Source organism: Myxine glutinosa, chromosome 1 (assembly GCF_964187855.1).
Source record: "Myxine glutinosa chromosome 1, kmMyxGlut1.1, whole genome shotgun sequence".
Classification (NCBI taxonomy): domain Eukaryota; kingdom Metazoa; phylum Chordata; class Myxini; order Myxiniformes; family Myxinidae; genus Myxine; species Myxine glutinosa.
This window is the reverse complement of record NC_136261.1, coordinates 193,005,087-193,018,060: the sequence shown is the minus strand read 5'-3', so window position 1 is coordinate 193,018,060 and position 12,974 is coordinate 193,005,087. Positions and strand designations below refer to the sequence as shown.

The 12,974-nt window shown below is 43.2% G+C and overlaps 1 protein-coding gene across 3 annotated transcripts in view; it reads left to right on the top strand.

Annotated features, from left to right (window-relative positions):
* The window catches only part of ESPL1 (extra spindle pole bodies like 1, separase), a 156,761-nt gene extending 146,170 nt beyond the window's left edge, over positions 1-10,591 (top strand). For all 3 annotated transcript variants that reach the window (XM_068124426.2, XM_068124435.2, XM_078781758.1), the window contains one exon: positions 10,163-10,591. In XM_068124426.2, the coding sequence (XP_067980527.2) occupies positions 10,163-10,364 (202 nt within the window). In that variant the 3' untranslated portion in view covers positions 10,365-10,591. The remainder of the gene's footprint in view (positions 1-10,162) is intronic.
* Positions 10,592-12,974: the final 2,383 nt, after the last annotated feature.

The following is a 12,974-nucleotide window of genomic DNA, read 5'->3' as shown; positions in this document are numbered from 1 at the left end:
GGGGGAATCTGATGCTTTGGCAACTCAGAACCTCCTTATTACTCTGCTTAAGCTTGCTCTCTGGATAGGACACACCAGCTTCGACATAAGGGAAACAGCAGTTACTAGTCCGGCAGATATGTGAAGAATTGTGGTAGAATTGTGCCTTTGATGATACAAGCATGAAACTTGGCACACAGTTAGGGCATACCCTTACAGTGAAATTTGGATGTAGGGGCATTCCAGATTTCTCCTTGGCCCAAAATGGCGGCCATTTTACAAAATGGCGGCTAAGAAGGACATATTTACCTATTATTTCAGACTTGTCATTTGTGCTGCTATTGAAACACAATGTAATGAGCATATTATAAATTGTCATGTACATGCTATGCAATACCTTCATACTGGGTTCAAAATTGGAATCTATGGTGGCCTATAAGGGGCAGAACAAATGGTTTACCATTGCAATAGACAGGACTGGTCTAGCGGTTTAATTATTTAACTTTGCATGACTATCTGATTTCTCCTGGGTGTAATTTTGGTTCAATACCTTTATATGAACAACTTTGATGTAGCTTTATGAACTTTCCTATCATAGACTAGGTGACTATAAGGAACAATGCAAGGCTAGTGAAAAGTTACGAAAGCGAATTACTATATTTATGATAATAATTTATGTATTTCTTTTTCAGATGATAACTCGACTGCACTGCACCTTCGCTCATTGACTGTAGTAGCTACCTAGATTTGGTTCCCAATTTGTATATTGATTGGATGGTGGTGGTGGATAATGCTTAATTGACAATGGCCAACAAAAATTTCAAGCTATTAGACCCCCAAAGCCCTAGTACATCTGGAACAAACATGCCTTATCTGACAGATTGGGAGAAGTGTGTGTTATGTCAGGAGGTCACCGATGAGGCCCTTGCCTGTCCAGCTGATTCCAAGCGAACCACAGGGTCCGGATACCAAACTCTTGCAGATTATCTCTTCACCTTCAGCCAGATGGGCTGCCTGCCAAAATCTCTAGAACTGTCCCGCCTAGACGATGGTGAAGGTATCCAGTCAACCTTCCAGAGCCACAAGGCTAAGTGGCATGATTCATGCAGACTGAAATACAACAAAACTGAACTGCATCGGGCACAAAAAAGAGAAACGTCTAGTGAAGAAACCGCAAGTGTCTCAAGAAAGTACACCCATCACAGAGTACATGTAGACCACACACAGCCACAGCCTGAAAAGTGTTTCTTTTGTGACAAACCAGCGGGTACTAATTCTCTGCGAAAAGCTTCCACCTTCGACCTCAATAAACATGTCAGGACAGCTGCCCTGAAACTAGGAGATCAGGCACTTCTTGCTAAACTGAGTGCAGGTGACCTTATAGCACAAGATGCACAGTACCACGTGAAGTGTCTGGTGTCACTTTATAACAAAGCAAGGGCCACAAGCACAACACTGAATGAACAAGATGATATCAATCACGGTATAGCACTTGGAGAGCTAGTGTCCTACATCGATGATGCCCGCACAGATGCTCTTGTGACACCAGTGTTCAAGCTGGTAGACCTAGCAAGACTATACACCACCAGGCTGGAACAGCTTGGAACAGTCTTGACCAGGCGTGTCCACTCCACCAAACTCAAAGATCGAATCATGACATATTTTCCAGACCTCGAGGAGCACATGTCCGGTCGAGATATTCTGCTTGCTTTCAACCAGGATGTTGGCTCAGCCCTTCAGAAGGCATGTGATCACGACACTGACAGTGATGGAGTTTGTCTTGCTAGAGCCGCAAATATAGTTCGTAGAGACATGTTGAAAATGAACTCAACATTTAGTGGTTCATTTGAAGCCCACTGCCAAGAACATTCGGTACCTAATTCGCTTGTATCACTAGTTTCTATGATCTTGAATGGTCCTAACATCCAAGAGCAGTCAAGCCACTCGTCGGTATCAACACCTACTCTCACAATCTCACAACTCCTTATGTTCAACAGTTACTCACGCCGCAGAGAGAGTAGCAGTACTACCACGTCCACGAGGCACAGTCACAATCGGGAGACTCCCCTGCCTGTGTACCTGGGCACCCTTATCCACACAAAGACTCGAAAAAGAGACCTGGTTGATACTATGTTCAACCTGGGTCTCTCGATCTCCTATGACAGGGTGCTTAGCATCTCCACGGACTTGGGGAACAGAATCTGCCGTTTCTTCCTAAATGAGGGTACATTTTGCCCCCCTGAGCTAAAAAGTGACCTCTTCACAACTGGGGCAGTGGATAACATTGATCATTGTGCTTAGAAGATCTGATCACCTCACGGGAAAATGATGATGTAAGCCCCCCTGTTGAAGTCATGATCCTGGATGGAGCAGCCATCGTGAACATGCTGGCACCTCGTAATGCGAAGACCTTCTCTGAGTATGCATCACTAGTATTCTTGCCATACATCACATCTCAGATACAAAATAAGAGCAGGGTTGATATTATCTGGGATGAATATTTCCCAGACAGTTTGAAAGCCGACACCAGGAAGACGAGGGGTAAAGGCACCAGGAGACGAGTTGAGCCATCTAGTTCCATCCCTCGAAACTGGCAGGCCTTCCTTCGCATAGACGAGAACAAGGTGGAGTTGTTTGACTTTCTAGCAACGAGGATAGCAAACATTGAGACTGACAAGCAAATCGTCACCACAAACCACAAAGAAGTTTTTTGTACACAGCCACGAGATGTTACTGGTCTTTCCCCGTGTAGTCACGAGGAGGCAGATACAAGGATACTACTCCATGTCCAAGATGCAGTCAGACAGGGCTATACCAAGGTGTCAATCCGCACAGTGGACACAGATGTTTTGATCCTTGCAGTGGCAGCAACTGGATATCTTGACATCGATGAACTCTGGGTTGCTTTTGGCACAGGGAAGAATTTCAGGCACTTGGCAGCTCACGAGATGGCTGTGGCACTGGGACCAAACAAGTGCCGAGGGTTGCCATTCTTCCACGCCTTCACTGGGTGTGACACCGTGTCCTGCTTCGGCGGAAGGGGGAAGAAAACAGCATGGGAAACATGGAAAGCCTATGATGAGGTCACCTCAGCTTTCTGCGCACTGGCTGCCACACCAACCATTTCAACTGCAAATGACAACATGGATCCACTGGAGCGTTTTGTTGTTCTGCTCTACGATCGAACAAGCAGCCAGGAACATGTTAACGATGCCCGCAAGCATCTCTTCACCCAGACTGGTAGATCAATAGAGGCTATCCCACCAACGCAAGAAGCCCTCAGACAACACATCAAGAGAGCTGCCTACCAAGCCGGCTTTTGTTGGGGCCAGATGATGATTTGCGCACCTGAGCTCCCATCGCCAAGTGAATGGGGTTGGAAACAGAGTAATAACGGCTGGGGGATATATTGGACAACCCTCACAGAGGCAACTGAGGCATGCCGACAATTGATTAGATGTGGATGCAAGAAGGGTTGCAGGAAACAGTGCAAGTGTGTTAAGGCCGCACTCCAGTGCTCAGCTCTGTGTCACTGTGCAGGGGAGTGCACACGATAGTATACAGGAGGAATAACACACCTGTTACATATACACAAACATGTGGAAGACTGTTTTGTAGACTTTTATAGTGAAAGTCACTTCCACAGCGTTAATGTGGCATTTTCACTTCATTTCCATTGTGTTTCTGGAGTTTGCTCAAAATAGCTCAAAAAGTAATTATTTTTGTAAAGAATAAGGACCAAATAAATGTTATGTGAGTTTGTTGACATTTAATTATGATCTTACAACCTGTTTACGTGAAAAAAACATCATAGGTGTGCTTGAGCAATAAGTAAATCTAGTTTTATAGACATCGGTACTGTGTATCTTATTATCCGTAAACGAGTAAACGGCCATTTTAAAAATGGCCGCCATTTTGTCCCTAGGAAAAGATTTGAATGCCCCTATATCCAAAAATCTTCCTAGTAGTATGCTCTATCAGTGTTCAAAATTTCATGCTTGTATCACCAAAAGCACAATTTTTTCACATATCTGCTGGGCTATACCGAATTTAATGTGTCTCGCCATGGCCCAGCACGGCCTGCTTGCTTCAATGGGTTGTTGTAGCTTGGGGAACCATCTCCTGACAAGTGAGTTGATAAATATGCGCACCAGACAAAACAACAATCCTATTAAGGAAAAAGGAATATACCAACTCTTTGTATAGCTCTTTGTATCGCAAGCTGTAATGCACACACTATGCGCACTGGCCATACTGATGACCTATTGCAAATAAATGTTGCCTGCAAGACAGCTGTAATTGACAGAGAATTCAGCAAGCTCAACATTGATATTGCTGCACTTCAAGAGACGAGTTGCTGATGGCGGATCACTCAAGGAGCAACATTACACGTTCTTTTGCTCAGGGAAAGGTGCTGAGGAAACACTTGAACACGGTGTAGATTTTGCAGCGAAAAATTCAATACTGACAGTGATTAAACCACTTAAAGAAGGCTCTGAAAGGCTCTCTTGACCCTTTGCCTTTCAACCAACGCTGGCCCAGTGAACTTCATATGCATCTACGTCCCAACACTCAATTTGGTATCTGATGTCAAAGACCAATTTTATAGAGCTCTGGACGTGGCCATTGGTAAAATCCCTAAGCAAGAAGGTCTGTATTTTCTGGGAGAGTTCATTGCTATGGTGGGGACAGACCTCACTACCTGTCCAACGTGTCTCAGATGTCACGGAGTTTGGGAAGATGAACGACAATGGATTGAGATTACTGGAACTGTGCTGTTTTAAAGAACTGTTTAACCAACAGTTTCTCCCAGACAAAACCGCAGCACAAGGTATCATGGAGACATCCAAAGTCTTATTACTGGCACCAGTTGGATATCATCCTCACTTGGTGAAACACCCTCAGTACCATCCTCTCCATCCGTAGTTACCAAAGTGTCGATTGTGACACAGACCACTCTCATGTGGCCAGCGAGGTCAGAATCAAGCCGAATAAACTGCATCACTCCAAAAAGAAGGGGCAGTCGTGGATCAACATCAGTAAGATGGCAGACCTGGGCAAGACCCAGCTGTTTCTCGACTCCTTGGACCAGACCCTTTCAGGCAGCTTTCGGAATCGCTGCAGTGCTCAAGCAAGATGGGATCACGTGCATAATGGAATCTCCACTTCAGCCCTTGATGCAAATGCTAAAAGGGAGCAAGCAAACATGGCACATTGGAGCAAAATGGAGCCAGATGCAGAAGCCAATAGGAGAACTCTCATCAATAAGTTTTTCCAAGGCGGAGTACATGTGACACCGTCAAAGCAGCCAGGAACAAGGCAGCAGATTGCCTGCTTGCATCAATGATTATTGGCTGAATCTGTGTGAGAACATTCAGTGATCTGCCGACTCTGGAAATGCAAGAGGGATGTAGGAAGGCATTAAAAGGGCAACCGGTCCAAGGTTGATCAAAACGACTAAAGTCAAAAATACGAGAGGTGATCACTGATCGCGGTAAGCAGAAGCAGATGCAGATGGAGATGGGTGAACCACAACCTTGAGCTCTATTCCGCTGAGAACCTGGGCACAGATGCAGCCCGAAATTCCATCCTTGGTCTCCCTGTAATGGAGAATTTGGACAAGGAACGCCCATCGGAAGAGTTAAGCAAGGCCTTTGACAGTCTCGCCAATGGCAAATCCCGGGAAGTGATGGAATATTCCCTGAAATCATCAAAAGTGGGAAACCAGTTCTGTTGCAGCCTCTCCATGATCTCCTCTGTCTGTGTTGGAAGGAAAAGAGGAAAGCCCATGCCCAAAGATATGTGGAACGCAAATATAATCACCCTGGATGATGCAAGGGAGACCGAAGTGACTTTTTTATATTGAAGGCTCCAGTCACGGACTATTTAGTCCACATTGTGGCAAGGCTTAAATATAAGAACTGCATTGATAGAAACGTGAAGAAAGAGAGAATAGTCGAAGAGTTTTGGAGGAAGTCAAAAATCTGCTTTTTGAATGGGGGAAGATAAGTGTTTGGAAAGACATGAGAAGGTAAAGTGTCTGAGTTTGGCAGTGGAGCGGAAGAAACAAACATAACGGCCCACCCTTGAGTTGCCAATGGCCACACAATAATCATGCGATGTAGTGGCTTGTCGAGTATTTTGTGGTCTTGCTAATGGTGGAGGTACACAAGAGCCAACTTTGTGGCGTAATTTGAGCGGGTTGTGTTTTGAGGTCAGATTGGCAGAGTTGATAAGTCAGATTATTTTGGGTTCAAATCTGTCCAGTAAGTATGTGGAGCTAGAACCTACCCAGATGTGAGAACTGTGCTCCATACAAGGACGAATCAATCCATTATATAGTTGAAGCAACTGTTGAGAGGAGAAGAATCTTTGACATCTGAGCAGTTTCTTCAAGGCAAACTTAGCTATTTGCGTAATGTGTGGATTCCATGATAAATTTGATGTTGGGGTAAAACCTAGTAGGTTTATTGTATCACATGGTACAATTGTGGAGTTTTCAAAGGAGATTATGGACTTGAGGGGAGTTGAGAGGAGTTCTCGAGAGAGATGGGAAGAAATTGAGTTTTAGAAGCATTGAATTTAACTTTATTACATTTGCCCCACTGGGAAATCTTGTCCGAATCTAAATTTAAAGAGTTGGCTGCGATGAAACGAGATGTAGATTGAGTGAAGGAAGATGGAGCAGATGGCAAAATGTGGAGGAATGTAATGTTGAGTCATCAGCATACGAGAATATGAAAATGAATGAATGATCGTTTTAAGGCCATTTTCCCCGCTGAGGCGGGGGTTAGCCTTGCGGGCCCCATGACAATCATGGTTCCCTGTTTGAGGCAATATTTTTATGGCCGGATGCCCTTCCTGACGCCAACCCTTGGTCGCCTCTTACGATGCGCAGGGATACGGTGTACCGATTCTAAACCGGGGTACACACCGGGATCATTCATCCCAGCAAGCTGGTACTCAATTTGCTGACCTCGGAAGGATGACAGGCTGAGTCAACCCCCCTGGTGTTAATTCAGCGATCAACCGGGATTCGAACCCAGGATCCTAGGATCCCAAGCCAGCACCCTAACCGCTAAGCCAACACCAGGCTTACGAGAATACGAGAGCATTTGGTTATTTTGTAGAAGAAAGAAGGACATCTTACTATAATTCACCAAATGTCTGTCCGTCTGTCTGTCCGTCTGTCTGTCCATTCGTCTGTTCCCAGGTACCGCAAAAACGGCTGAACCGATCGCAACAAAATTTTGGGTGGGTAATCCTGGGAGCCCTTGGAGTAAAATAGGCTATAATGTTTTTCCAATTTCCAATTTTTCCAATTTTCCAGTTTTTCCAAACACCATGGAATAATATTTACCGATATGAACAGTGATGTGGCTTTTATTGAAATTCCACAAATACTGTTTAGATTTTGATGACTTGCGTGTGATATGATTTAACGGATGTTTATATAAATCGTTTAAAATTAAAAAAAGCCTTAAATTCCTGATATTTTGCCTTTTCATTTGGGCCTCCCAATTGAAGCCCTGCCCATAGGGTGGGTATCGTTGCTAGTTGATAAAAAGAAGGAAGAGTATTGGAGACAGGATGAAACCCTGATTGACACCGCTGTTTATAAGGAAGGAGGGAGATGTTGAACCATCAATTTCGGAGATAGATCCGTCGTAGAGACTGATATGGTCGATATGGGAGTGCAGAGTGGAGGAGGAAGCCGAAAGAGGGAAGCTTGGCTGTCAGACGCTTCTGCCAAACTCTGTCAAAGCATTTTGCGATATCGATGCCTACAACAGAGGATTCTCCCAAGTCTCTCGGAGCTCTCCTGTCATCTGCCAGTTTCACACCTGATGATACAGCACGACTCCAACTGCCACGGTTCTCAGCAAAGGCTTCCCAAGTGTCAACGGAGATTTCAGAAGCCCTCAACTCTCTTCCAAGCATCTTTGAAACTGAGCTGGGGGTGGTCCCTTAATATTGTGCAGGTGACTAATAGACATGATCAAACGAAGACCAAATACTGCATTGTCGTCATCAGAAGGAAACCAATAAGTAAAGAGCAAGATGGAGTCATCAGGCATCAAGATTAAAATAGACGATCTTGATCAAAGCTCAGGTCAACAGGATGAAAAGTGATGATTTTTCAGATGAAAAATGATTTTGGAAGGTTGACCTTTGACCTTTTGACCTCAAATAGTTTCCCTATTTAGTGACAATGTGCAAATGCTGTTCAATTTTCAAGTCAATCGGATGAAAATTGAGGATTTTTGAAACTTGGCCTATGTTGACCTTTTGGCCTATGTTGACCTCAAATAGCTGGTGGTTGAATTCAGTGACCATATATGCAAATCCTCTTAGAATTGCAAGTCAATCAGATGAAAATTGATGATTTTAGAAATTCGACCTATTGACCTTTTGGCCTATGCGGACCTCAAAAAATACTTGGTGGTTGAATTCAGTGACCAGATATGCAAATGCTCTTCAAATTTCAAGTCAATTGTATGAAAATTGAGGATTTTCGAAATTTGTCAAAGTTGGTGGCCTTTGGCCTATGTTGACCTTTTGACCTTCTTTTCCCCCCCCCCCCCCCCCCTTTTTTTTGTATACAAGATCGAGGCTCGTGAAAGAGCTAACATTAATCACACAAAAAAAATCAAACAGACATAAAACGCATAAGGGGAGCGGTAGACAAGATGGGGAGAGATGTGGAAGCCCACAAACACAACATTCGAGAGCAAGGACATCGGGAGATCTGTGGGAGGGAGACAATTGACCCCAAATTGAAATTGACTATTGACCCCAAAAACAATAGGCTTCTTGCTTATGACGAACTCTACCATTTGGTGAAGTTTCATGATGATCGGTTTAGAATTGTAGGCCGGTGACAAACAGACAGACAAACAGACAGAACCACAAATGCAACCGACCAAAAAACTTGAAAAATCTTCGATTTTGCAAGTAACAAACAGACAACCAGACTCAAATGCAATACCCTCTCCTCAGGCGAGGGTAATAATAAATAAAATTGTCTGAATCAGCAAAATGTGGTAAACAAATGAAGAAAATGTCGTGAATGGGCAACTTTCCTTGTACATACTTGCATGGTTAATGATGCATGGCTTGCATGATCGAGGGAGGTTATGAGTCCCCTACCGGTGTACACCGGAGGGGACTATAGGTTTGCACGCCGTCAGTTTGTCAGTCCGTCACGCAAAGAACAGTTTTCCGGACTTTTTTTTCTAAACTCTTAATGCTAATGATTTCAAACTTGGCACATGGTTTCCTCATGATAAGTTACAGATCAAGTTCGAACTTCACGACGTCTCGATCATTTTTGACAAAGTTATGGCACTTTGTTTATTCTAGAGTTCTCCTCAAGCCGCACCGCGCGCCCTCAGCCTCGTCTCGCAAACGTCAAAAGCGCGACACAGCGCGCGCTTCCGGGAGGGGCGGAGCCAAGCCGAGCAACATGTATATATATATACACATCGATCATTGATCGTGAACCGGAAAATATAATAAATTACTGATATTTAGCGACTCGATAGGTTCTTTATCAACAACTTATTTTCTCGTGCTTCTGCTGACCTGTCTGCAAGGTGTATAAATCGAAGTCCTGAGTGCGAATCACAGGTGAGCCCGTCCTGAGGTAATTCGCGACTGGGAACGATTCAGAACCTGTGGGTAAATAACCCTTGGTAATTTCCACAACAGTTTTCCGGACGACAGACTGCCGGTAGGGGACATGTATTGCAGCGCAATACTCAGAATGCTTGTTTTTATTTATTTACTTTCAAGTGATCAGATATGCCATTATCCCAGCTGCCCCCCCCCCCCCATGGTTATGCATGCCCCCCCCCCCTGCCTCTATCTCACAACCTCCCCCCTCCCCACCTCTATCTCACATTGGTTGGTGTGGAGGTGAATTACATCTCCCCTTCCTCCTCCTTACTCCCTACATGTCTTTGACATCCATGTGCAATGATGGCAGGGGTTGATCAAGAGTGGTTTCATCTGAAATGGCAATTTGAGTCTTTTATTACCAATTAAAAATTATTTTATTTAAATGTGGAAGCTCCACACATCCCCCAAATATTGCAAAAGATAAATGTTCTAAAGTTTTTGGGTTTTTTTGCTCGTATTGATTGTGTATGTGTGTGTGTGTCTCTGTCCGTCCACCTTCCAGTCCCTGTGTGCTGGGAAACCTGTGGGACGTGACAGACCGGGACATTGATCGCTACACAGAGCAACTACTTCGGGGATGGTTGTCTTCAGCGGGTAGAAAATCACTCCCAGAGTACCTCTCCCTTGCTCGCACCGCGCCAAAGCTGCCTTTCCTCACCGGAGCTGCACCGATAATTTATGGCTTGCCCATCCATTGCTTGTGAATTGCGAGCCTGTTCACAGCCCTTTTTTTGTCTATCAAGGGCAAAACAATCTGTAGTTTTGAATTTGCAGATTTGTCTTGTGTCGTCGTTGTTACGCCTTTGACTTGTACACACACAGCACAATTGAGATGAGATGCTCGTTTCCTCACGATTTCCACACATGCACATTGATCTTAACTTTATTTCAACTTTTAAAAGCAAAGTTTTCAATAAAGCTTCTGAGAATATTAATTTGTTGCTTGGATGAAAAATGATTAACCGCAAAGTTCCAGATATCAAGTTCAGTACATATTTTGATGAGATTGGGTGTACATAAGCAGTATATAGCAACGATTTAAAAAAACAAAAACCTGAGTAATTTTATTTTTCATACATTTACGTTAATAACTTCACTGTTGAGATTTAAAAAATTGTTTTGAGTATACAGTATACTATAGTCAAAAATAGTCTATACAAAATTATTTGGGGGGTACAAAGTCGAGGCTTGTATAGGAGCTGGAACAGGGTGGATCAGGATGCGACAGAGAGAAAGAGAATTAAATTAAATTAATAATTAAAGTGGAGATTTGTGAAGAGGTCAGCTGAGCTGAGGGTATAACGGGGGTGGAAAAGATCATGGTTTTGGATGGAGGATGGTCTGAAATGGTGGTGAACAGCTGTCTTGAGACCTGGTGTGAAGAATGACATTGAAGAAAATGTGGAAGTGGGGTCCACAGGTGCGGTGGGGGTTAGTCGGGGAAAGAAACGAATGAGTGGATGTGAGCAGTGAATCTGGATTTTGGGCGTTTCACCAGAATGGGGTGGATCAGGTTTCTTGTGGTGGACCACATGCGCCCTGCAGAAAGAAACCCGGGGAGGCAGGGGGGAGGAAGGGCCGATACACAAAGAACAGAGGGTGCAGGATGAGAGGGGCAGTTCAAGACAGACAACCGACCTGTCTGTGACGTGAAAGTGATCGGCCCATAGATTGATTCATCGCACAAGGAAGAAGAAAGCGGCATATTGATTTGGAGGTTAAAGGTTATCTTGAGGTCTAATTTCTAAAATTGTCATTTTTCATCCAATTGACTCAAGTTGAACAGCATTTTGATATTGTCACTGAATTGGGAAACCAACTATTTTGAGGTCAAAGGTCAACTCGAGGTCAAACTTCTAAAATCAATTTTAAGCTGCATTGTTGTCCACTTTCATCCTATTAACCTGAAAATTAAACCAATTGAAAATTAAACCAATTGTATGGTGAGTGCATCACTGAATTTGGAAAGCAACTATTTGAGGTCAAAGGCCAACTCAAGGTTAAACTTCTAAAATCATCAATTTTTCATCTTTAAAATCGTCAATCTCAATCCGATTGAACCGAGCTTGATTAAGATGGTCAATTTAAATCTTAATGACATTGAAAATTTGATGTATCCATGACAACTTTCTTGCGGGGATGGGTGGATTTTGCAATTATCGTACCCTACATGACGTCTGTCTTGTTGCTTGCAAAATCGATGATTTTTCAAGTAGATTGGTCGGTTGCGTTTGTGGTTCTGTTTGTCTGTTTTTGTCTGTTTGTCAACGGCCGACAGGTCACAATTCTAAACCGATCGTCACGTAACTTTACCAAGTTGTATAGGTCGTCCCAATTGAGAAGCCTTTGGATTTTGATGTCAAAGGTCATCTGGAGGTCAAATTTCTAAAATCGACGTTTTAAATCCGATTGACTTGAAAATTGAATAGCATTTGTATATCGTCACTAAATTGGGAAACATACTATTTTTGAGGTCAAAGGTCAAATGGAGGTCAAATTTTAAATATCAATTTTCATCTAAAAAGCCATCAATTCTCAACGCATCGAGTTGAAAATTGAACAGCATTTGCATATCGAGTCACTAAATAGGGAAACACTTTTGAGGTCAAAGGTCAAATCGAGGTCAAATTTTAAAAATCAATTTTCATCAAAAGCCATCAATTCTCAACTCATCGAGTTGAAAATTGAACAGCATTTGCATATCGAGTCACTAAATAGGGAAACATACTATTTTTGAGGTCAAAAGGTCAACTCAAGGTCAAACTTCCAAAATCATCACCATCTGAAAAAACCATCAATTTTCATCTGATTGACTTGAAAATTGAACAGCATTTGCACATTGTCACTAAATAGGGAAACCAACTATTTTTGAGGTCAAAAGGTCAAAGGCCAACAAGGTCAACCTTCCAAAATCATCATTTTTCATCTGAAAAATCGTCACTTTTCTTCTTATTGACCTGAGCTTTGATGAAGATTGTCAATGTTAATCTTAATGAAATGGACAATTTGCTGCATCAATGGAAAAAATGTTTCTTGGGGGGGGGGGGGGGGCGGATTTTGCAAGTATCGTGCTCTGCATGACGTCTGTCTTGTTTTGGTCATTGTTTAAGTTGATTATGAAAATGCAGCATTTTTGGTTTGCATATCATTATAACCGAGTGCTCTTAAATATAAAGTTCTCACAATCCACATCATCGAATATAAATAGGTTGTGTTTGTCATGTTTGCACGCAGGGTGCCCCGAGTTGTTGGTTGTAGTGCCAGCATGTCCCACGACTCCCACGAGTAGTTTTGACAGGGATGAGAATTTTCTT